We start from the raw sequence: 25,736 nt of genomic DNA, 5'->3' as shown, positions 1-25,736 counted from the left end.
CACAACACCGCATCAGCTGAGGCGGCCATGTCCGCGTGCAGCCTCGGCCCCAGCCCCGCGCCGCCGGCTGTCTTACCTTTTGCCCTGGAGAGGGGGCCGCGGGCGGGCGGCGGCGAGCCCGCCAGCCGGCCCCGGCCCTCAGCGTCGCTCGGCTCCTCCTCGTCCAGGCCGCCGGACGTCTCCGAGGCCGTGCGATACTCCTCGTCCGACGACGGTGGCGTCGCCTGGAGCCCGCCAGCCGGCGCCACCGTCGCCGTGTCGCGCTCGGCCGTCGTGTAGCGCGGCTTCCTGAGGTGGGCGGGGGGGGGGGGGGGGGAAGGGGGTCAGCGAGGAGCGCCTCGGCAGTTGGGGTGCATGCAGTACTTCCTTATGGGGAAGGAAAGATCCGAACTTCCCTCGAATGGCGAAATTTACAGTTAAGCGTTTTACGCCTGTGCAATGTGCAATGGCCTGTGCTCGACCTCTGTCCGCCACTACAATTCCGCAAGGCCTGGCCATGCTTCCAAAGGCGTCTCCCGACAGATGGCAGGTGCGCCGCTAACCATCTCTTCTTCGGGGCTCTCAGCCACTCGGCTCGGCTCGGCTCGGCTCGGCTCGGCTCGGCTCGGCTCGGCTCAGCGACAGCCGAGCGTCGCGTGACCCTGTGTGATCACTGGAGAACTCAGTACGGCCCGGCATGACACCCCTGCTAAAATCCGTGTACACCTTGCGTGACCTTGGGTTCTGGCATCGCGAGAGCGAGGTCATATGAACACTTTGTAACTCACGTTTGACCTTAATGAAACTGAGAGTGACCTATGCAAGACATTCGCGATTGTATCACCTCTGCTCGATCTCCACAGGCCTTCGTCCAACTCGCGCACGCTCCCTTCCCAACGTCCCACTGACCCGGGGCGGGCCCCGCATCGCCTCTAAAACGTCCCGCTACCACAAGACCTCCATGCGTGACCTTCGGCTGCGAGCTCAGCGCGCGCTTCCCCACCTGGCCGAGTCGGCCAGCTGGCGCTCGAGCCGCTCGCCCAGCGAGAGCCGGTGACCGGCGTCGGGCAGATGGGCCGAGCCACGCAGCGCCTGGATCCAGTTGCCGCGGATACCAGACGTCATGGCGGACAGCTGGATCACGCTGCCGTCCCACGTCTGCCGGACAGACGGCAGAGGTCACATGGCGGTCATACAGCGGTCAAACAAAGGTCACGCGGCATGGGAGACAGGCACACGACAGTCGCACGTGAGTTGTACGGAGGTCATGCTGGGGTGGTGCATGATCAAAGTGATGGTCGTTTACGAACTACAGAAGTCATGCAGCGGTCATACAGGGGTCAAACAGAAGTTACAAAGAGATCGAGTGAGGGTTAGCTCCGGAGATCAAGTGAGGGTTAGCCCCCGGGATGCTCGCCCGAGATACAGGCGTCCCACGGGGGTGATTCAGAGATCAAGCAGAGGTCACTTGGAAGAGGAGCAGGTTAAGGTCGGGGCCGGCTACCAAGAAGACGAGGAGACACCTGGGATCGAGACGCGGGCTAACAGCTCCACAAGACGCACATCCCAATCAGAGGCATGTCACGATTGATGTCCAAAAAGCATACAGAAAATCAGGACAAAGTCCAGAATCCGCAGGGGCAAGTAGACACTCTTACAATTTTCAGCTCTTTTTTTGTTGTAAACAATTAACTGGCCCGTGACTGGCCCTACCCAGCACGCCCAGTACGCCGCTGACCGTGATCTGGAAGCCGTAGTTCTTGTCCGTGTCGCATTCCTCCACCCGCTGAGCGCGGCTGAGGTCGATGACCCCGTCCATGACGTTGTTGTCTTCGGCGGCCGTGTCCCGGTACAGGGTCAAGCTCGGACCGCGCAGCACGAACCAGTGCTTGATCCACGTCTGGCGGACAGCGCCACACGGTCAAGGTCAAGGTCGAGGTCAAGCGCCAGGGGTCACGGCCGGGCCAACCACACGACATACAACCACACGAGCGATATTTCATCCACAGCTGACGGGGGGTGGCGCGTGGCCAATGTCCAACTCGTGAACGACACAACTAACAAGTCCAACCAAGGCGCCACCATGCGCGGACGAACAAATCAGCTGATCGCTAACAGCCCACGGCAAGACTCTACACGTAAACGCTTGGTGTCGGTTGGAATCTTAAGGTCATCTTCCTGCCGATGCCACCATCTACAGGAGGAGTTTCGGGTGCCATTCAAAGGTGCTGCTCGTCGAAAGAGCAATGAATGCTCCATTCCCTCCCAGCAGGCGGTCCACAACCGGCTTGGTCTGTTTCATTGCGCACAGAATACCGGTTATGCCAGCGATGGTGCCGACAATGCGGCGAAAGTAGAATGTTCACACAAGCCAATAATTGGCAGCTTTCACTTCCACACGCAAGCAATACGCGTCGATATGTAGCCATTAGTGTGGCGTTCAGCCTCGGCCAACACCGAAGCAAAAATAGAATCAGAGCTGGGCGGTTCGCTGCCAGGGGTAGGGCCCGGATACGCAGCTAAGGTGCACACATGAGCGCGTATCGTAACATAACACAAACGACGGCTTTGAAATGGCCTGTGCTCGCCTTATGAATGATCCCCAACCTTGCCCATACCATTTCCCAGGTCTCAAAACCAGCCTCGAACACCTGCGCCTACCTCTTTCTCATTCATCTTCATGAGCCAGCCTTTCTTGATGCGTAGCAGATCTTCCGCAGGAAGGTCTACGCGCAGGTCATTGTGGTTGCTATAGCAACCGTCTGTGGCGTCCAGTCCGCAGCCGTCCGGATCACCGCGCTCCTGAATGACCCAAGGTCAAAGATCAGACCGAGGACGGAGCCAACAGAACAAGCCAATCATCTTTCGGGCGGAAAGGGGCGCCAGATGTGCGCCTCCATTACCATTGCCATCAATATTAACATCATCATTATGAATCCATCACCCGCTGACCGACACGTCTCCCATCAGTGGCATGGTATTAGTTCACAAATGGAAGACAATTAAAAATCGAACCATTTTCCAAATAAACGACGGATAAATTTGGCAAGACACCACGACACAAACGAATACAATTTTTATTGCGTTTTGAGGCACAGATATCTTAGCGGCGTCGATTGGTACTTTCATCAAACAAAGCACGCACCAAAACCAACAACACCGCACACGTGCTGAAGACATACAGACATGAAACAAAATCTCCGGGCACCACAGGGACGATTCCAGCAGCGAATTTGGAAGGGGCCGGAGCCCTTCGGGGAGACAGTTACCAATTTGGTACCTGCTGCACTCGGTACCAGCAGCATTTTGCACATTAGTGCAAAAGTACGTGCTTTCCACCATGTGTGGGAGCCCTCATGACTCCGTTACTCCCCCCTCCTCCCGGGTCACCGACGTCCCAAGCCCCGATGCCGGCGATGTGCGGCGGCTGCTCACGTGGTGTTTGGCGTCGATGGCCGGGTCGTCGGCGTCGACGGGCGAGCGACGCGTCGACAACGTGTCCTCGTTCTCGCGCGTCGGCTTCTCATCGGTTGACTGCAGCTGCGGGAGACAAGATCGAGTCAGATGAGGATGGATCAGGTGAGGCCGGGTCAGGTCAATTCAGGACAGGTCAGATCAGATAAGGGCAGGACAGGACAGGACAGGACAGGACAGGACAGGACAGAACAGAACAGAACAGACCAGAACAGGACAGAACGGGACAGAACAGAACAGAACAGGACAGGTCAGATAAGGACAGGACAAGACAGGTTAGAACAGGTCAGATCAGATCAGATCAGGGCAGGATAGGACAGGGCAGATCAGAAAAGTGCAGGACAGGACAGGACAGGACAGGACAGAACAGGACAGGACATGACAGTACAGGTCAGGTCAGGTCAGGTCAGGTCAGGTCAGGTCAGGTCAGGTCAGATCAGATCAGATCAGATCAGGACCGACAGCCACGCCTCTCGGGCAGTGTGGGCGGCCGGGGGCTCCCAGCAACAGGCGGCGGTCGACTCCCAACCTGACCGTACAAAGAGACCCATACGTGTCTGGCTCCCCGTGTACCCACTCCCCGGCGGTAGGTACCGCAACTCCTCTCTGTAACCGCCACCTTGGGTGTGGCCGCTGGGGGAAGCTGCCTCCCTCCTGAATTTTCCCAAATGACTTTTGTCCCCCTGTCCTGTACGCATGCCACGGAAAAAGTTCGGTAGGGCTGTCCCCCGGATTGCAGTTTCACCACTCAATCCCGGCTCCCCCCCCCCCCCCCCACCCCCTCCAATCTCAAATACGGGGTGTCGCCCATGTCTGTTGCTAACAGCCGCGGGCTTCGTGCGCCGCGACCGTACGCAGGATAGCGCAGGAAGCTGGACAAGAAGAGCGCAGGAAGCAGGACAAGAAGAGCGCGAGAAGCTGGACAAGGAGAGCGCAGGAACATGGACAAGGAGAGCGCAGGAAGCTGGACAAGGAGAGCGTAGGAAGCTGGACAAGGAGAGCGCGGGAAGCTGGACAAGGAGAGCGCAGGAAGCTGGACAAGGAGAGCGCGGGCAGCTGGATATGGAGAGCGCAGGAAGCTGGACAAGGAGAGCGCAGGAAGCTGGACAAGGAGAGCGCAGGAAGCTAGACAAGGAGATCACAGGAAGCTGGACAGGGAGAGCGCAGGAAGCTGGACGAGAAGAGCGCAGGACGCTGGAAAAGCGGCCGGTCGGCGATGCCAAGCTCACGGAGCACGCACGCCCCGTTGTCGGCAGGAAACGCCGCCCAGTGGTGCATTACAGGCGCCGCGTGCGCTATGGGGGCATTTTCGTCGCACACGTGTCGCGTGGCTGGCAGCCGTGCTGCACACTGCGATGACCTCCCTGGCCGCCGATGTCGTGTTACAAGTCGATTCCCGCGTCACGCTGGGGGTGTCTGGGAATTAGACTGGGAATCTCTCATTGATGTCTGTTTGGGTCTAGTGAAATGAGCGCAATGCCGTGCAAGGACTGTAAATATGATATGCAGATGTTCATGTATGAGCTCCATGGCCTATTCGCCAACGTCAACGACCCAGATGCTCAGAACTCTTAAAATCCGGGCCTAATTATTTACGTCACCACCCAGTACCAGCCACCGCGCTGCCACCCAGTCATACATCGCTTTTAAACTAATCTACATTGATTACTTATCAAAAATAGCAATTTCTCCGACAATAACTGCTTCAGTTACTCGTACTACAATCGGTTTCTACCAAGACGATAAAAGAACAATTTGATGGCCACAGAAAAGGTGATCACCTGTATAGCTAGACCCATGACCAACCAATGAGCTCAAACTTCAACAAAAAATGGTCCGAATTTGGGCACCCGTGGATGTAGATGCGATGTACCCTGAAACGCTCCCATGAGTTGGGTCACACGCACATCACCCATGTTGTCACATCTCGTCCTCAGCAGGGACCATTCTCGCCAGCACATCTAGCCCCGGGTCACGTCCCCAGTGCGGCGGTCTTGACCCGCCGCCTCCATCGCCGACAAGCCGCTCATCTGGGTCTTTGTTCGGCTAAGAGACAGACCCCCGCCCCGCCCGGTCGCGCGGCTCCAGTCAACCGGCCGGCAGCCGTGCGACGCTGCAGCCCCAGCAGTTTGACAGAGGCGCCAAGCCGGAAATTCAGCACGCGATGTGGTGTCGCGCACGCTTTTCGATGGCATCCAAATCGGGTTGAAGGAATTCGGCCCACGTAATTCGTCGGACTTTCTACAGCAAGAGGGCCACCGCGATCCCGGAAAAGGACATTCAATCACAACCAACGCAGAGTGACGGCAAAATTGTCAGTTTGTAGGACTGGTTTGCTTCAGCGCACGCTTGGCTACAAATACCGTGTCGTAACGCTGACACGTCGCAGGTAGGCACCGACTGACATCGGGCACATGTTGAGCTAAAACAATTTCAAAAATACTATGGCGTGAAAAGAAAACAACTTCCATGCATCCAAATGTTTCATGGATCAGTAAACGATACAAGACTTCAGCGCACGCCTAAAAAAAGAACGCCACATGGGCAGTCGCAATCCTGCCAACACAGCAATGGTACCCGCTAATTGACACGTGATCACAGTTGTCTGCACTACCTCGCGAATGCCCGGCTCCTGTCCGCATCCCCGCTGACGGGCCAACACGACGGCCGACAACAACGGCCAACAACGACCTACACAGCGGCCAACAACAACGACCAACACAATAACCAACATAACGGCCAACATAACAACCAACACGACGGCCAACACGACGGTCGACAGGCTACAGCAAGACGCCCCGTAACATCAAGTTGATCCAACCTCTCAAGCGAACCTCCTGACACAGCATACCAACGGCCTGAGAACGGCAGACACAGCATACCAACAGCCCGAGAACAGCAGGCATGGCATATCAACGGCCCGAGAACGGCATACACAGCATACCAACGGCCCGAGAACAGCAGGCATAGCATACCAACGGCTCGAGAAAGGCATACACAGCACACCAACGGCTCGAGAACGGCAGGTATAACATATCAACGGCCCGAGAACGGCAGACACAGCATACCAACGGCCCGAAAATGGCATACACAGTATACCAACGGCCCAAGAACGACAGACACAGCACACCAACGGCCCGAGAATGGCATACACAACATACCAATAGCCAGCGAACGGCATACACAGCATACTGATAGCCCGAGAACGACAGACACAGCATACCGACGGCCCGAGAACGGCAGACACAGCATACCAACGGCCCGAGAACGGCAGACACAGCATACCAACGGCCCGAGAACGACATACACAGCATGCCAACGGCCCGAGAACGACATACACAGCATACCAACGGCCCGAGAACGACATACACAGCATACCAACGGCCCGAGAACGACATACACAGCATACCAATGGCCCGCGAACGGCGGACACAGCATGCCTGGCGGCCCAGTGGACCAGCTCTAGCAGCAAGTCAGGCATGTCGCCAGGCACTTACCCGCCGCACCAGCCGAACACAGGTGGGGATGACCAAGGGGCCATAGCTAAACGTCACGGCGGCTGCCATCGGCCACAGGTCGGCAGACACCAGCGGAAAGCAGACTCCGGGACACGGGCTCGGGGTCAGCGGGGTCCCCGCTTCGGCGGCTCGGGACGGCCCGGCGCCCACAATGGCGGCGACGCGACCGAGAAGCGGACACGCAACGGCCCAGACGCTGCACGAAACAGCCGCCAGTGCCGGGCAGCGAGTCCGGGCACCAGGCGGCTCTGAATGCCACGGAGTCGGGCCGCCCGACACGGTCTGAAACCTGTCCGCTGTCTGCTTCACGGCACGCGCCGCCCACCAGCGGACGCCGCGGTCGGAGCTGCCTCGTGCCTCGACTGGAGCTGTGGCAGCACGCTGCAGCACACCGACTGCCAAGGCCCGGCCCGCCGGAGCTCGTGCAGAGAGCGGGGGGGGGGGTTACAGGCCGGTGCACCCCTCCCCTCCCCAGTGTCACGACTCGGCAGCGACCGGGTCAGTCGCCCCTCCCTCACCCGCGACCCTGCAGCCGCGGTCACGCGGTAATCGGACAAACGTGCCGGCCGCCAACGCCTCCCGACCACCCGATTAGTGGATGACGTGCGAAGCGGGCCCACGATGCCCTACCGAACAGCTGACCGCCGTTCGGGCCGACACCGCCGCGTCGTCTTCTGCTGTCTTCTGCAATCAGCGCCGCCAATCAGCGCGCGCAGCGGGTCACTGCGGCGCCGGACGCCGCGATTGCCGATAGAGGTCGCGCCGGCGCCAAGCGGCGGGCAAGGTGACCCCGCGGTCAGCCGTGTAACGGTGAGGTGGGGCCGGCACGTGCCAAGACCGGGCCCCACAGCCAATAAGGGCAACTGTGCCGCGGCCGCTGTCAGACCGTTGCGCCGTGCTGACCGGTGATGCCGGACTCGATGGCCACGGTACCGGTTGGTGACGCATGTCTGAGAGCCGGTCCCATGCCGGGACACTTCGCCACCACCGCGCTGGCGGTCGGAACCTCCGCTGAACCGGCGGCTACGGCGCGGCGCAAAAGCAGGCAACGAGGGGCTTCGTGGACGCCGGTGCACGTCCCCGGCGCTGAACACAGCGGCAGCCGGTACCAGTGCCGGCACGCGTCACCGCTACCGGCGCTGCGCCAGCACCCGCGGACTCGGCACCCCAATCGGCGACTCGGTACAGAACCGGCGGTCACTGCAGGACACGGAGCCGGCGGTCACTGCAGGACACGGAACCGGCGGTCACTGCAGGACACGGAACCGGCGGTCACTGCAGGACACGGAACCGGCGGTCACTGCAGGACACGGAACCGGCGGTCACTGCAGGACACGGAGCCGGCGGTCACTGCAGGACACGGAACCGGCGGTCACTGCAGGACACGGTACTGGCCCCGCCGTCACGGCAAGGCACGGCACTCGGGTCGCCGCCGTCTCCAATGTGACCTTTCGCCGAGTCGAGTGGACGGGGCGAAGCGACAGAGGACGGCCGGCGCCTAGCCGGGCGGCTGGCGTCACTGACCATGTCGGACCGCTGTCCGCTGGCCGGCCAGCGGCCCTGACATCCGTGCCGAAGACTGGGGGACGGGCGGCCAGCTGCCGATCACCGGGCACGCCAGGCGGCCTGCTTCAGTCGATTTCTGAGAACCCGTGTGAACTCCACAGCTATGGCCACTTTTATCGCACGAGTGGGAAAGACAACCCAACCGCCTTTATCGCACGAGTGGGAAAGACAACTTGATCGCCTTTAGTGGAATCCCATTTTGTTCGCGGAACTCGTATAACAACTACAGGGGGAGGAAAAATTAGTACCGCTAAGTTTGCAGTTTTTCAGACGCTTGACCTGAAACCGCAGAGCACAAAGCACGTCCAAACCGCATCTATTTGGGTTAACTCCATTACGTAGTACGTTAAGATAAAATTCAAAGATCAGATGTTACCTAAAGATAACGTAAGATTAAGATCAATGCCGTTAGGATTCCACTGAAAGCGCGGCATCCGATCATGTCGATACCGCAACACAGCGTCTGCCACGTCCGCTTCAGACTTGGAAGGTCCCGGGTTCGAGCCCGGACACAGACAGTATTTAGGACACCTGTGCCCATGGCACGGTACGCCAACCGGACGACCGCGCAGTCGTAACTTCCACCATGATCGGGCGGCCCAAACACGGGGGCACGCGCTGCCCCGAGAGCAGCGCGTAAACGCCCTCGGGCAATCCCAAACCCAACGGCCAGCCCCACAGCGCACGGCGCGAGCCAGACGCGGGGGCGGGCCACGGATGAGTGCATCGCCACAATGCGTGGTGCGCGCTGGTGCCAGACGGTGGCGGCGCCGAGGCAGCGGAGCGCAGTTGCCCTCCCACGGCCGCCTTCGGCCGGGACGGGGCGACACTCGGACCGAAGCCCGCCAGGGAGCCACCCTCGTCTGCAGCTTCTGCTCGGCATCATGGTGCTTCACGATTTCCTTTGTTCTCCCCGACCGACATCTTTTCTCCTCGGTGCCGCATTGCAACGAGTCGAGGCTAGCCCAGCAGCACCGCAACAAGCTAGACTGCCAGTCACTGGTCAGAGCACAAGCAGGGTACCGGCGCCGGCGCCGCAGACCAGTCCCTGGGATCAATGGGCTCCTGTTCACTATCACCACACAGTTTCCAGGGTGATAAGGCGCGCTGTACAGAACACTTCAGCACCACACTGCAGCAGTGGTCGTGGTCATTGCTTTGCGCTGCGGTTCTGTTCCCTTCATGATGAGTCCACTCGCTGTGGCCTGATCATGAGAACACATCTTCATTGATCAGAGCGACGACCCTCTGACCTGATCGATGGCCTGATCACTAACGTGAGCCAAACTCACAAAACAACAGAGCAACAATTAACTCTGCCATGCCCCACGAGCAGTGGGACCCAAACCAACCAAACCACGCTCCACGCAGCAAAAACCCATCCGCATCACTTCCGGACGTGACAACGGCCGGGAGCAGTCGCGACGCCGTGGACCATTCCGTTCACAATTCCGGCGCGGGCTATTCAGCTGCGACGCACAATGGGGCGCCTTCCCCGCCCGCCCACTTTCCATCGCTGTTTACGAGCCGCTAGCCGGCGCTTCTCGCGTCAACCACCCCTGTTTTTGCTCGCGCGTCCGCTTATCGGAGGATTGACTGGCCGGCGTGTTTGATGGCCGCCGCAGTTCTTGCCCGCGTGCCTACCGTCAAAGTGAGCTCATCGAGTGCTCTGTCAGGACGCTCTGACCGGTGGGGTCACTGGCGCTAATCCGATGACGTGGTCCGGCTTGTACCCGGCGTCAGCGCTGGGTCTGGTGTCGATGCGAGCAGTTCGCCGCCTTTGCGTCGCCACTGCTGGGTTGAGCGACGTCACCCCAGGTTTGGGTACAATGGTTTGGTTGTGATGGGAAAGGTTTTACGAAAAGCCGCGCATGATGAAACAGTGCACCAAACCTGTACATCTGTTCAAACTAAACTGACCTCAAGGTGTGCCTTTGAAGGGGAAGGAGCTCAGAGGTCAAATTTTGTGCACCTGAATTACATCATTAAAAAATATTTTGGAAATTTGCAGTTTCCGGCCGGGACAGTGTATGACCTGTAACCTCTTATTGGAGGGCATGTCGGTGACATTTTTCTCTGAAGCGACAAATTACGCTTATTTATTGAAGAAAATGCACCACAAACGTCAGTCATAAAACCCCGAAGTGTTCTATCATGGTTCTGTTGGCTTTTGCAAAGCCTGGCCATCCACGGTCTCACGGGGTCATGCTCTGACATTGGTGTTCCTCTCGCTTTTATTTTTGTTTTTTCACAAATTTTCACATTGGCTTTAACCAAGCTTTGACATGTGTGACCTAATTTGACGGTCACACACCGACGTCAGACGTAGAACGCCACACCAGTCACCTGGAGTGATTATTTGGGCAAGAACGCTTTTCCAGGGGTGGTGGTTTTCGGGCCTCGGAGGAACCTGGCATCGATGCTATTTTGCGCCCGCTCGAAACAGCCACATGTCTGCAGCGTGAAGCTGTACATGTGCTGCCAACCGTGTCCTCCCAGTTATATGTTTGTTTTTTTGTATCCAAACAGACCAATTCAACGGTGCACGTCGCACATTCGACATCACGTGACGTCTGTGGCAAAGTTATATTCCTCGGCAGTACATCTCTCCAGAATTATATAAGCCTCTAGATGTCTAACACAAAGTATTTGGAACTCTCAAAAGCCTCTACGGCGAAAAAGCCACCAGATGACATCTAAACCTCCTGGGAAAGAGTTCTTTCACCACATGCCATCTGTTCCATCGCAGCTTGAACTATGCCTGACTTCTGAAATGCTATCCAATACTTCCTTCAAAAAGCCGCCTTCGGCGTCTCACCATCAGCCAGCTGCATTAGCTGGTTCTGGGATCGCAAGGCTATGTCCTACTTTTTGATTGGTTTAACTGACCATCGAACGACGTTGTACGTAATTGTCATTCCTTAACTATCGCATCCTTTCTGGACCCTACGACCATGAACCATTTCCGATGCGCACCGTATATAAGTCGCACCACTGGTGGCCGTGTATATTCACACTCTCTCTGGGCTCAGAAGAGACCGCTGTTGGTTGTCTGTGTGAGTGTTGTGGTGAAGTGTTGGTGCGTATAAGTGACCAGGAAATAGACGCTATGTTTCATAAGACCTCTCTTTGTTGGGACTCGCGAGAAAGACTAGCAGGAGCGAGGTCTCCACTAGCATTAACTATCACGCAATCAGCCAGAGATCTGCTACAAACTGACGCAAAGTGACCCGGATTCACAAATATCCATCTGCACGTCGTCAGTCTTTAAGTTTCTTCGTGGATCACCGGAATCGTGAGCCAACCCCTCCTCAACCTATCCTTGAACGCTTGAGCCTGCATCACTGTGCGACAGTGTTATTTGTCTGTGTTGTGTGTTGTCACGTACTAACACACATGGCTATACTGACACACGCACCTACTGAGGGACAGCTTGTTGCACAAATCATGCAGGAAATCGTACACGAAATTAGGGTTCAAGGGCATACACAACACCTCAGGACATTCATTGGGGCGGGTTCGTCAAAATTTGATGATTGGGTAAGATATATAGAAAACTTTTTCTTGCACAACGGACGATGAACGCACGCGACTTTTGGAAACCTGCACTCTGCTGGACGCAGACCCGAGTGGACCTACAGGAGGATTTGCCTGCAGGCTTATCAATGAAAATCCTCAAAATGGCAGGGAGGATTACAGTGCGTTGCAGGATCCGCATCACGCTCAAATGAAGTTGCGTCAAGTTGAACAGCATTCTGGAGAGCTCGTGCAAATTTTTCGGAGAGGCTTCAGGCCATGACATCTGAGGCTTTTGACGATGTGTCTAGTCCCCAGGATCAGCGTTTATTTCAAAAAGGAGTGACTGACGATAGGTTTGCCCGTGGCATCATTCATAGACAACGTTCCACACTCCAGGAAGCAGTTAATTTTGCGTGTGTGGAACAACAAACGGACCGCACTTTTGAAATGTGTAGAGGAAGCATATGCCCCACTGATGAACCAGTGGATATTGACATTATCCGTAACGTACATGGAGCTGGAAAAGTTGAAAAATAATGAGAGTTACTTAAAGAGCTAAGCCCAAAATTAGACAGTCTCAAAACGTGTGTCAGTTTCAAAACAGAACGCGCCTCCACACTAACCAAAGGGTCAAGGTCATCCGCAAAATTGATGATATATACCTCGAAATGGGCCGCCTCAGAGGCAACCAAACTTTTGCACAATCACGTCAAGTCAGCCGTCTCAACGGTCGGGATTCGCGCGAATCCTTATAAAACCCCACACACTCCGATGTGCTGGATATACCTGAGCAATCGTAAAACGCCTTCTGTTGTAGATACGGGCACCGACATCTCCCTTATTTCCCGTGAAGATTTCGACAGCATCTCGCGCAAAAAATGTGTATGAGCTTTCAACAACGGACTTTACCCCCTTCAATAATTTTCTGAACATAGGTTTAAAACTTTTGGAACTGCTAGTCTTCCGAAAGCGATCTCAAAGTTTAATAATACATTCCAGTTCCAGATTGCTGAAGCTCTTAAAAACCACTGCATTTTGAGAAACGATTTTTTCCAGTTTCTTTAGTGCAAAATTACAAGACTGAAGAAGACTCCCAGCATTCATATAGCATCATTCCTCTAAGCCCTCAGCGTCTTGCATGTCAGTCAGTGCCATCTCCAGTCCAGACCTCTCAGAAGACAATCAGTCCCGCGCAGTCTTACGTAGGACTGCCCGCTTTCATCAACAGCGTATAAGGTTATAGAGCAAGACTGCTTCATCGAACCGCTGAGCAACGCTCCATATCTTAGTGAACAGCCAGGTGTTTTTCTAATGAATACTGTGGGGTGTCCGAATAGCAGTGGACGCATCTTGACTGTCCTGGCTAATAGCACAGCCAGAGACCACACTTTGCCAGCCCGAAATACTACAGGCGCTGCTGAAACGTCAGAAGGAGCCCAAATCAGGAGCATAAAATAGATGACGACTCAGGACATCAGAAGGTCGCTCTGCATTCTACTTACAAAACTCAAAAGGCTAATCTTTCCCACATCCCTAGCTATGAAAAGCAGAAGACTGAAAACTTGTTGGACAGATCTTCGCATCTATTTATCCGGAGCGATTTGGATACTGATCGTAGATCTAATAACGATTAAGATAAATACAAAGGATCATCCTCCTGTAAATCAAAATTCTAAAAGGCTTCCTTTCAGTCAGAAACAAACGGTTGAAGGCCGCATAAATAAACCGCTCAAGGCTGGAATCATTCAACGTAGTCAAAGTCCATGGCTTAGCCCGCTGGTCATAATTGACGAGAACGATGGAGAAAGAAGATACTGCGTGGATTACAGAAAGTTGAACCAAGCAACTGTGAAAATCGCCATCCACTCCCTCGCATCGACGACATCCTCGCCTCGCTTGAAGGATCAAAATACTTCATCTGTTTGAGCCTAAAAAGTGGTTATTGGCAAGTTGCTATAGATCCCGATTTTATACACAAGACTGCTTTCACTTGTTTTCTATGTCTGCATACCTTTTCTGTCCTTCCATTTGGTCTCTGCGATGCCATAGGACTATTTTCTCAGCTTAAGGTTTCGGCAGGTACACAACATGTATTTGCAATAGCGTACATTGATGACATCATAATTTTCTCAAAAACCTTCGAAGAGTATCTCAGCCACATTGAAAGTGTTTGGACGTCTTCGCAGTGCAGGCGGGCGGCTTAAAATGTCAAAATGTGAGTTTCTGAAAACAGGAAGTTAAACGCTTAGGTCATATGGTTACGCCAAACGGGATCAAGTCAGATCCTGGTATAGTAGAAGTCAATAGAGACCTAAATCACCCCTGCGACGTGAAATGCTTTCGTTCCTTTATTGGTATGTGCTCGTATCATCGGCGATTCATTCCAAATTCTACGAAAATCGCAAAACCTCTCAAGGAACTAGCGAGGAAAACAGGCACTTTTATAGCAACGCAGCATATCAAAAAGCCTTCGAAAGTATTCACAAAGCTCTCATTGAAGCTCCTGTGCTAGCTTGCCCAGATACCTCAAAGCCATATAAACTTTACACAGATGCGTCACACCACGCCATTGGTGCTGCTCTCGTGCAGGACACGGAACAAGGCGAAAGAGTAGTTCAATATTTTTCACATTAGTTGAATGCTGCACAAGAAAGGTGGCCTGCAACAAGCATACGCAATTGTTTACGGCGTTCAAAAACTGAGACACAACTTTCCTCACTCAAAATTCACCGCAGCGACTGACCATAAACCCTTAAAACGTGTTTTACCCGCCAAATGAGAAATGCAAGAATCCAACGCTGGGCCATCATTCTCGACGAATATGGTTGCGATGTCCAGTATATTACCAATGAAAGGTTGTTTTAGAATCTGCATGTTTTGCAGAGGAGATCGTTCTTTTCGCAATTTTCGCGTGTTTCAGGTTGCGCGAGTTTTCAAATACTGAACTACGTCTCTGCACATGTCAGGCCAATAACAGCGCGAACGGAGTTTATATGTTTTGTCGATGTCTAGATAACCACCAAATTATCCTGAATGGGTCTCTTTAATGAGAGAGTTTTGGAGGATAGTGCGGCAGTTGGCGGCCCCGGTGTCGACGATAAACGAATTTAATATGCCAGGAGGTATTGATTAACATACGCTATCAGATCAACATGAGCTGCATTGAGACAAGGCCGCCGTTGCGATGTCATGCCCCTGATTTCCGGAGGGCACAGCTGGGAAGCGGTGTGTTTGGCCACATAATCAAAACTCGCCGGATACGCTCGTTTAAATAGTGCCTCCGTGTACGCTGTCTGTGGGCCGTTCAAATAATGCCTCCGTGCACACTGCCTGTGGGCTGTTTAAATAGTGCCTCCGCGTACACGGCCTGTGGGCCATTGCTCCGACGAGCAGTCCCCGCTCATCATACCGTCAAATCACAGGCTCAACGGGTTCCCTGCTTACAGCAAGCCAACCTGAAGCCAACCAAGCATGCAGGAGCGGGGGAGGGCTTGTGCCCTGACATGTGCAGCACACCAACTCGAGCCTGCTGGTGAATACCACCAACTGGCCCCAGGTACCCCGTTTATCAGCGGCAGCGCGAGGCATCCCAATGTGCTGGGCTCTCCGCACCGCGGGTGGGAACGGAAAGCGCCGAATCAGTGACGACAGAGTGGGCGGCTCACCTTGCTGTGCTCTATGCTCTGCAGGTAGGAGAGGGTCCGTGTGGGCCGGGGCCGCGTCAGCGAGTCGGCGATGTCCTTCAACTTCTCCTCCCGCTTGATGGAGTAGTCGGTCAGGTAGGCACTGTTGCCGTCTGAGGGCACACAAACAGAGACTTGGGTCCCCCACCCACTGACTGAGCATGGACTGGTGGAAGGTGCTTTGGCAAGAGCTGTCAAACGTGTTGCTCGACAGGAGGCGTATCACATCACACGCAAATGCGGAGAACACCTGCATTATTTGCGTAAGCGGCATTCAGCACGTAGAACACAATGTCCCCGATAATTGTTATATTCTTTTTATTTGTCATGAGCAAAGAAAAGGTGACCCGAAGTGAATAGCCCAGCCAATTCATCATATCACAACCAAAACACGTGAGCGAAGCACAAGCTCGCCCAAGACAGAGCCCTGGCGGGCTTCCCTGGATACTGAGCTTGCCTTGTTTGACGGTAGATGGCAGCAGTACACTGGGGCGCGGCGCTACGTTCAGATCTGGTGAGGCAAGGCTGTCGATCATTCGCTTCGGAGGCTTGTCCTCGCTCAGGAAGTTCTGAAAGCGCCCAGAACCCGCAGCTGAGCACACATCCCAAGTAAACTGTCCAAGGAAGTGGGCACCCGATCATTCGGACCTTCACCGGCGGCTGCGCGTTGCTGTCACGAACAACATCCACAGCGTAATGTTTCAGAGGCCCTGGCGTACACACACGACAATAACCACAGCGTATACTACGATTACAAATTTTGTGCAACATTTCCATCGCGGGAGCTGTGAAGCTGGATGTCGGGCTCGAAAAGCTCGAAAAAGCCCGGAGGCTCAAGAGCACTGCCGGCGGCACGCAGGCACATGGCCAGCGGCCGGCTCCTGCCGCGGCCGCGCTCCGCACTGCTCCCCGGTCCCCAACCGACCACGTGACGGCAAGCAATGCGCAGAACCACGGCCAAGACTGGCTCGATCGCAACACACGGCGATTTATTCATGGGAGCATCCGAAGCCGGACACAAGCGGAGGCGCCCGCGCTACGCGACGCACGTTCCCTCTCAGGCGAACGGCAACTGGTCGTGTTTTAGTCGGCAGCGCTCAGAACAGCTCAGCGTGCGGTGACACTTGGTCTGTACCGCACACGTTACGCCACGGAGGTGGCGGGTTCGAGTCTGGCTTCCTGCCAGCGTTTTTGATGGTTGGGAGGCAGTCTGGTGGTGGGCAACAGCCGAAGCCGCACTCCACTGCCGCAGCGCTCACATGAAAATAGAGTAATCCAACTTCGTTACCAGCCTCGGCAAATGGAGAGCTGGCTGAGCTCTATTCGTCCATGTTTATCCGCGAGAGGCCCTCTCAGCGTATCAGGCGCTGCCATGCTGCTGATGACGCCAAACTGAGACAACTGTCAACAGGCGCAGCCGAACATATCCACGCACGCAAATATCCGGAGCTGTCCGAGAGGACAGCCAGGGCTAGTTATTGCCGTTAGCCGCTACTGCTAGCCACCCTTCGGTTTAGGTGCCTTGGCGCCCAGCCAGCCAGCTCTTCCCTAGCCGTAAAAGCTCCCTGTTTTTACATCCCCGCGCCAGAAAAATTCGGCCGTAAAACGCCTCTTTTTGTCTGCCCTTACCAGGAAACTGAGATCTGGTGCGGACATGAACCCAGCTCGCGCGTGCCCTGCTCGCCGTCAACGCCCCGACCCTGACGCCGCCACCCGCGACCGGAGCCCCGAGCCGGACACGGCCGGTCACGCGCCCGTGCTGCCGCCTGCCGGCCGCCGGGCGAACCAGCGTCGCCCGTTTAACGGTCTCGCACCATCCGGCCGTCACATTGCAAGCAGAGCGCGGGGCGGTGAGCGGAGGGCTGCCTCCGCTCGGAGGCCGGATGACGTCATCGATAAGGCGGGATGACGTCACCCCGCCGGTCCCGGCTGCGTCGATGCCCTCAACGGATAACACGATAACGAATGCCTCTGCCGAGTTAGATGCTCAGTTTTCCTCGATGGACTCACTGCACCTTCATGATTATCTTTCTTTTATGGTCGTCATACTTGGCCTGGCGATTTGCATTGACGGCCTGCGTCAGGATCTTCAGGACTGTTGCAACGCCGCAAAAAACACGGGTCACACCCCAATTTGTTAGTTCAATCTTTCCATGCTTATCGTAAGGTTGATGCTGCGCGCTCGCGAAAAGTGGAAGAGGGCAGTGCCCACTTGTTCTCACGCCCGCGGTTGTTTCAAACTTATTTTCTACTTGCGGGCAATTCTTACAACATAACATGTTTAATTCTACAGTTAAAACACATTCAATAGGTTCTGACATCAGCTGGCAGTAACAAGCGCCACACGATTGATTGATGACAACCAATGTGCTACGCACCTCCTTTCGTACGCTGAACACTGCTGGTGGCGTGCTCCAATTCAGTGTGACGTGAATTAACGTGATTGTCACGGCGCCCACAATTTCGCTATGTTCGTGATTTCGTGATTGGTAGCATCAAGAAAATACATGCACCAAAACAAAAGATCGAGATATTGCTTAGAAAGGGCCATTCTAGCGGGCATCGAGACATCGGCTGGTAAGGATCCCCACCACCAGCGCTGGTGGCGCGGAGCCCAGCCGCCGCTCCGAGTCAGGCACGCCAGTGGCTGGTACGGATCCCCACCACCAGCGCTGGTGGCGCGGAGTCCAGCCGCCGCTCCGAGTCTGGCCCGCCAGTGGCTGGTACGGATCCCCACCACCAGCGCTGGTGGCGCGGAGTCCAGCCGCCGCTCCGAGTCTGGCGCCAGTGGCTGGTACGGATCCCCACCACCAGCGCTGGTGGCGCGGAGTCCAGCCGCCGTCCGAGTCCGGCGCGCCGGTAAGCACCACGTGTCGCGGTGTCTGCCCGCACCAAAGGGCCTCCTTCCCGCTGTGGGGGATGCGGCAGCCAGGTGACGGGGTGCCTCCGACATCAGAGGCAGCCAGCCGGCGAGACAGCCGGGTGACGAGATGCTCCCGATGGGAGGCAGCCAGCCGGCGAGACAGCCAGGTGACGAGATGCCCCCGATGGGAGGCAGCCAGCCGGCGAGACAGCCAGGTGACGAGATGCCCCCGATGGGAGGCAGCCAGCCGGCGAGACAGCCAGGTGACGAGATGCCCCCGATGGGAGGCAGCCAGCCGGCGAGACAGCCAGGTGACGAGATGCCCCCGATGGGAGGCAGCCAGCCGGCGAGACAGCCAGGTGACGAGATGCCCCCGATGGGAGGCAGCCAGCCGGCGAGACAGCCAGGTGACGAGATGCCCCCGATGGGAGGCAGCCAGCCGGCGAGACAGCCGGGTGACGAGATGCTCCCGATGGGAGGCAGCCAGCCGGCGAGACAGCCAGGTGACGAGATGCCCCCGATGGGAGGCAGCCAGCCGGCGAGACAGCCAGGTGACGAGATGCCCCCGATGGGAGGCAGCCAGCCGGCGAGACAGCGTCGCTCGTGATGTATAATGCTGGGGGCTTCCCCTTCGCCTCGTCACAGCGTCGTTCGTGACCTATAATGTCGTCACAAACGGCGCATCGCGAGAAACGAAGAGCAGCTAAAAAAGGGCCAGGTCTCAATCGGCGGAGTGCCACAGCTCCACCCAAGCGAGGCGGTCCGGCGTCTCGTGCAGTGATCTGAACGTTCGTGCGCCGCCGGCGCCGGAATAACCCCGGCCGCGGCCTTCACAGCACGCTCCGCCAAGTCTGGCAAGGTTCCGCGGCCGGCAAGCCACCTCTGACATGGCGAGACAGCAATAGGGAGAGCGAAGTGATGAGAGGAGGGCGGGGGGGGGGGGCGTGCCGGAGAGGAGGGGTAATTGTGTGCGACAGGGGCAGAGAGCGACACAGAGTAGCCTCCAATCCGCAAAAAAAGAGGACGGGCTGCTTGGTCTGACCGGTTCACCATAAGTCAACTGACCGGTTCACCATGGTTCAACTGACCGGTTCACCATAGTCAACTGACGGGTTCAACCGACAATTGTCTGACCGGTTCACCATAACAGTCACGTGAACACTGGCCAGCATTCCTGCAGCACGGTCTGCCGCGTCGCAGTGCTGCAGCCCCTGCTATGAACAAGCTCCCTTCTCAGGGTTGCCTTGCCAAGCGAGACCACAGCCTGGCCCGGCCACCGACGTTAGGCCATGACTCAGTTAATAGCCTCTGCTCAGCAACAACTCCGACCTAGCATAGATTCTGGAGCGAGGACTGTGGGGTCAGGACCGCCTTATATTGACATAGTAATAGGACGACTGTGGCATGCATCGGGAATGTTTCACCCGAAACGGCAAAAGATTCCAGAGTGCAAACATACATCGATCCCCTCGTCATTATGATGAGTTTACACAACGCTCTGAGCCCCCCCCCTCCCCCCCCCCCACCTTGGGCGCAGCCCTCGCCCGTCTCCTCAGCAGGCGGCCGAGCGCAGGGGCGGATCTGGCGTCCCTCCCGGCGGATCTAGCGTCCCTCCCCAGCCCTCTGCCGTACCGGTGACGTCTGCAGGATCTCGGCGATGGTCTCCGACCGCGCGCGGCCCTGTTTGGCGCGCGCCTGCTTGGTCAGCCGTCGGCTGCGGCAGCGGTCCTGCGTCGGCGGCGACTCAGAGGTCGGCGGGTTCGACACGTGCTTGTCTGCGGACGGAGGACGCCGGTCAGCCTTCACCTGCCAACAGCTGCGCGGCAGACGTCGTCCAGAGCCTCGCAGGGCGCGGCCGATGTGGCCGGCGCGTGCGCGACCGGCAGCCACAGACGCCGGTGGGAATCGGACCCGGCTTTTGACCGTGGAAGCCCGCCGCTGTTCCGACTCATGTGGTGCGCTACATGCATCTTGTCAGCTTGGCGACCCACGGGATGGCACCGCAGAAACGAGGTTAGCCTGTTTCAAGCGTTCCACGAAGCCAACCAGTAAATGTTGACAAAAGGGACGCACTGAGCGTGAGGGAACGGTCATTTTTCAGGGGCAACACTTGCCACTTTCTCGTTATGCGTGAGGGAACGGTTACATTTCAAGGGCTGTTCAACTGGCCGGTACACCATAGTCCAACTGACGGGTTCCACTGACAATTGCCTGACCGATTCTCCATAGCAGTCCCGGGCAACACGGGCCACGATCACATTATACGTTGGGGGGGGGGGGGGGGGGCGGTTATATTTCAGTGGCAACACGGGCCACTATCTCATTATACGTGAGGGGACGGCTATATTTCACGGGAAACACGGGCCGCTATCTCATCATGCGTCGCGCCCGAGATGTGACTGACGGTTGGTTTGACTGCTGACTTTTGAGGGTCGCTCATGAGATGTCAGTTGGAACCAGGGAGAAAGCGAGCGCAGGGGGATAGATCAGTTCAATGCGCACTGATGGAATGTTTCCGTCCAACGCATAGCAATGCTTTGTTAACCAAAGCCCCGCCGCTAGGTTCAAAGCCACAAGCCCTTTGTGACGTCACAGGCCAGGACACCAAGCGGAACGGCAGACGGGGAGTACGGAATATGAGGCGCCGAACATGAGGCGCCTGTCTGATGCCGGTGCATCTAGTAGTGTTTATTTTCGAGCGAACGTGAGACATCCATGGGTGGCAATCATCCAACTGTGTACCTGGCGCTTGGTACTGCATAAAGCCGCACATGGGTGAGCAAGGTCGCAAAACAGCTGGCAGGCTCGAGAGCGTGGGACAGAAGGGTTTTCCGACGCGCAGCAGCGAGTGCAAAAGGCAAACAGCGGCTGAAGGCTGCCTTGGGTCGGTGTGGAGATGGCAGCGATGCAGTTTTTCCATGAAAACGAGCGCCCCTATGGCTGGCAATTACGAAGGTAAGGACGCGACGACTGCCGGTAGATAAAGGCAAGCCGGGGTGTCAAAGGCTAAAAGACAACGCCAAGCCCAAGAAGGTGTGACATGAGGTTTTCTTACACAGAAGAGGGAGAGCAAAAGGTCGAGAGCGGAGCGGAGAGAGAAATCGTCGCCTGCACGAATCATCCGCTCATTGACCCGTCGACAAACACTTACCGAACTGGGTCAACAACGGGACAAGCACTCACACCCCCAGTGAAAGGAGAACCGAACAGCGTCGAAATTGGCGAAAACATGAAAACAGCCAGCCGTCGTCCCGCGACGACCGGCGCGTGATGTGTCACAACACAGTAATTCTGATCGCGGAGACCACGCAAACATAAATCAGCACGTAATGAGCCAGCTGTGAAGCGGAAGCCGACCATTGGCCGTCTTCAGGCCGGCTGCGGCGCACCGTCCGAAGGGTGGTGTTTCCCACTGGCTGGGGCGCGGGCCGCGGGCGCGTGCGAACGCCAGCGCCGCCGGAGGCCGGCCTCTCTCCCACAGCGGGCCCCGGCCGCCCGCCGGCCCGCGCTCTGCCGCGGGACGCACGCATCCATCACCCTGCCGGCGGCCGCCCTGTAATTGGTGCGTTTACGTGCGGCATGCGGCAGGTCGGAGCGGGCGGCAGAGCGGCCGGCGCCGTATTTGGGCCGGCTCGGCCGCCTACCTCACTCCGGCCCGTCCGCCAGGTCAGTGTTCCCTCCCCTCCTCGCCGCTAGGCCGCCGTCCAGGCACGGACGGCCACCGCTGTCACCCTGACCCCGTGCTCGGTCACCTCCTCTCTCCCCAGACACCGTTCCCGGACACTTACCCTGTTTACATGGGCAGCTGTGATTCGAATTAAGCCGGGACCCGTCCTCGATCCGAACTATCCGGCCCATGTATACACTCACGCGCCGTTCCGCTGATTCGAATCGTGCGCCGGAGGAAATCCCTTCCCGTGAGAGGATCATCCGTTCAGGAAGGGATTTCGTCCGAATTATCGGCCGTCAGCTGTCTAAACAAAAAAAAAGAAAAATGCCTGGCGCACGCAGTTCTGTTCATAGCCATTTCAGCTTTGTGCGGTGTTACCGCTTTTCCACGGGTTTTTAGCTATTGCTCGAGACGGTTCAAGTCCAAGATGGTAAGGGAAAAGAGAAGGAAGGTGAAGTTGACATCATGCTGCTAAAACTACTCTTATTATTGAGGGCCTTGAGTGGCTAGCAGCACAGAAATGCTCACGTAATTTAGCCTTGCTAGGCGCGTGATCTATGCAGACAGCAGGCGTCGACGGTGTTTAGTGCTATCTTTCCGCCTAAAGGTTAGATTAGTTTACATCTGGGGCAGGCTCCATGCTTCCAAAAGCCAGATGGAGGTAATATGGTTATTTATATAGCTTTGACTTGTTCTCATTTTAATTTTTGGATTGCTCAAAATTCTTGCAGAGAATGCCTCCAAGTTTCATTCATTAAGTTAATCCCTGAAGTCCCCAGGAGTGTTTTTGCAGATGTTCCTTAAATTGGGATGCTGGTTGCTTGTCAGTTTAATTTGTGTGAGAAAGGTAGCTTAAAAATTGCTGCGTATGACGGATGAACAAATATAGATCATTGCAGTCAGCTCGGAATGTGAACTTTTTTAACGGTAGGACCGAAATTGCCCAATGATGGGGTCGAAACAGCGAGAAAGCAAATGTGAACACTGGATGAAAATAGTTATCATTACTCTGCTAAATCCAAGTTTGTGTGTTCCATGTGCAGGAAAACAGTGTATAAACTAACACCTAACACAATGGCACATGCTGCATGGAGAACACGTCTGTGTTGCATATCATCACCTGTTTTTGTGCTGGTGATTAAATATGCCACCTTGGTGCTTTTTTGTGATGGGTGTCTTTGCAGGCCACGAGGTAGGTAATTCAACTGTTCAACAATTCTTGCAGGGAGTACCAATAGTTTCTTTCATTAGGTGAATACATAAATGCCCCAGGATTGATTTTGCAGACATTCCTCCTGTGACTTGAACATTTGGTTGACCACCTATTGGCAGGAGGGATGTGCTGGATATTGGTGACTGGCTTGTCAAGGAAATATGAAGTTACATCACACTGGTAGACCAACTGGCAAGGAAGCGGGGGCTGGAATATTTGTTTTTGATGCAATTAGGCTGTTTGTTGCTTGTCGGTTTAATGTGTGTGAGATGGGTAACTCAATAATTCCTGCATGATGCAAAGGATCAACAAATATAGGCAATAGATCATTGCAGTCAGTGCAGAATGTGAACTATTTTTAATGATGGGCCCAAAATTGCCCAGTGATGGTTCCAAAATGTCAAGAAAGCAAATGTGAGCACTGGATGAAATTAGCTGTCATCAGTACTCTGTCAAATCCAGGTTTGTGCATTTCATGTGGAAGAAAACAGTGCATAAACTAAGTAAACCTAACCTAATGCCACATGATGTGCAGAGAACATCTGCAGTGCACATCATTACCTGTTTTTGTACTGGTGAGTAAATATGTTGCCTTGGTGCTTTTTTGTGACATGTATCTTTGCAAACCATGAGGTGGATAATTGAGCTGTTGCTATAATTAATCATTTGTTATGAATTTTGAGCCCAGATTGCTTTTGTCATGACAGCTCTGGGGCTGGTTCATGTTATGATCTTTGGACTGTGCGAACACGGCTGTTTGTGCCACCTAGCCATCAGTCCATATCAGCCAATGCTGTTGACTGCAAGGGTATCAAAGCAGTATTTCAACCCTAGTATGTCAAGAAAGCAAATAGCTGCATTCTGACTTGCCAGTCCATGCCAAGTCTAAATGGCAATGCTGCCCTCAGGTACTGATGATGCATTGGATGGGGAAAGACAACATAGTTACACAATTTTTGCCACTAACTACGTAGCATCCATGAGTCATTTCTGTAGCTTAGCTCACTGTTGCAGGCTGCCCATAAATGCATTGGTGCGGGATTAGGTAATGTGTGTCTTGGGCTGCGCAAAGTAGATGACATGATGCTGGGTGGCATACTGATGAGTGTGGTAAGTTTGTGAGTGTCATTGGCCAATACAAGAAAATACTGATTTCGTGCTAGCCAGTTTCCTGCTAGTAAAAATTTGCATATAACACTGCTTATGTGACAGATTTGGCAGTGCTGACTGCGCAACTCCTGTGTTTCAAGTGCTATGGCTTGTGCTGTAGCTACAAAGCCTATGAGTCCCGCACAGATCATTTTTCCAACGGAGTCCATCTTCCTCCTCGCCATCAAAGCTGTCTCGCGCCCACCATGGCCCGTGACATTCGCCATCCATACGCAGAGTACCGGCATTTTTCTTCTTGTTTTGTTCAGTTCGCCTCAAAAGCGCAGTTTTCGCCCATAACCCGTTCCTTGGTTCGAACTAAGCGGGATCGAACTATCGACCGTTAATCCGACGTAAAGCCGGTTTCGCCCATGTAAACGCCCCTCGCCGAGAGGGTTAACGTCGCATGATCCGTTCCGATCTTAATTCGAATTATCCTCGGCTGCCCATGTAAACCGGGTAACTGTCGTCAGCCCCGCCCGTCCTACCGGGCCACGCTGTCCTCCGCAACGGCGCGGTCCGCTGTGACGTCATCACCGACCCGCCACTTCGCAAACCCGGCCGCCGCCCGCTGGCGCTGGAGCGGCCGCGTCGGCCGGCGGCGCGCCACTACCGGCGAGGACGGATCCGGTGCCGGGCTAACAGCCGTTGGCAGTTGGTCCGTCGTGCCGTTTAAACCAGACGCGGCGCGTCGCCGTAGAACGCTGGTTCAGTGAGCGGCGGCCGACGGACGCCGACGCCTCTAAATACGCGCCACGACAAGGCCGCCGCCTTAGAAAGCGCGCCGGACCGCGCGACGCGTGACGGATAGTGTGGCGCGCCGCCCACAGCGTCCACTTCAGGAGGGCCTTGTAAACAAGATAGCGCCCGGCCGGCTCTGGCGGACGCGCATGCCGCGGGAAAGATGGACTTCTCGGACTCGGATACGGAAGCAGGGCTTAACCAAACGACTCTCTGGATAGGCCACCTCGCAGCATCACAGAGACAGGCGGCGGGGTCCTTCGATCTCGCATGAAACAGTGCAGACCTAGACGTCACCGGAGGGGATGCAGCGGGCTACCTCGTCCCCCCTCCCCCCTCTTAGGTTTCAAAACTATGTGAG

The 25,736-nt window shown here is 55.6% G+C and overlaps 1 protein-coding gene across 1 annotated transcript in view; it reads right to left on the bottom strand.

The window, feature by feature from the left end:
- Window positions 1-20,345, bottom strand: part of LOC119091053 (plectin) — a 66,111-nt gene extending 45,766 nt beyond the window's left edge. The window contains exons 1-8 of the mRNA XM_037213770.1: window positions 20,235-20,345; window positions 16,197-16,308; window positions 15,722-15,852; window positions 3,415-3,519; window positions 2,641-2,781; window positions 1,718-1,879; window positions 983-1,137; window positions 77-288 (exon numbers count right to left, since the gene is read on the bottom strand). Of these exons, the coding sequence (XP_037069665.1) occupies window positions 77-288; window positions 983-1,137; window positions 1,718-1,879; window positions 2,641-2,781; window positions 3,415-3,519; window positions 15,722-15,852; window positions 16,197-16,275 (985 nt within the window). The 5' untranslated portion in view covers window positions 16,276-16,308; window positions 20,235-20,345. The remainder of the gene's footprint in view (window positions 1-76; window positions 289-982; window positions 1,138-1,717; window positions 1,880-2,640; window positions 2,782-3,414; window positions 3,520-15,721; window positions 15,853-16,196; window positions 16,309-20,234) is intronic.
- Window positions 20,346-25,736: the final 5,391 nt, after the last annotated feature.

This window comes from Pollicipes pollicipes, unplaced genomic scaffold (assembly GCF_011947565.3).
Source record: "Pollicipes pollicipes isolate AB1234 unplaced genomic scaffold, Ppol_2.1 Scaffold_3216;HRSCAF=3773_pilon_pilon_pilon, whole genome shotgun sequence".
NCBI lineage: Eukaryota > Metazoa > Arthropoda > Thecostraca > Pollicipedomorpha > Pollicipedidae > Pollicipes > Pollicipes pollicipes.
This window is presented reverse-complemented; position numbering and strand designations above follow the sequence as displayed.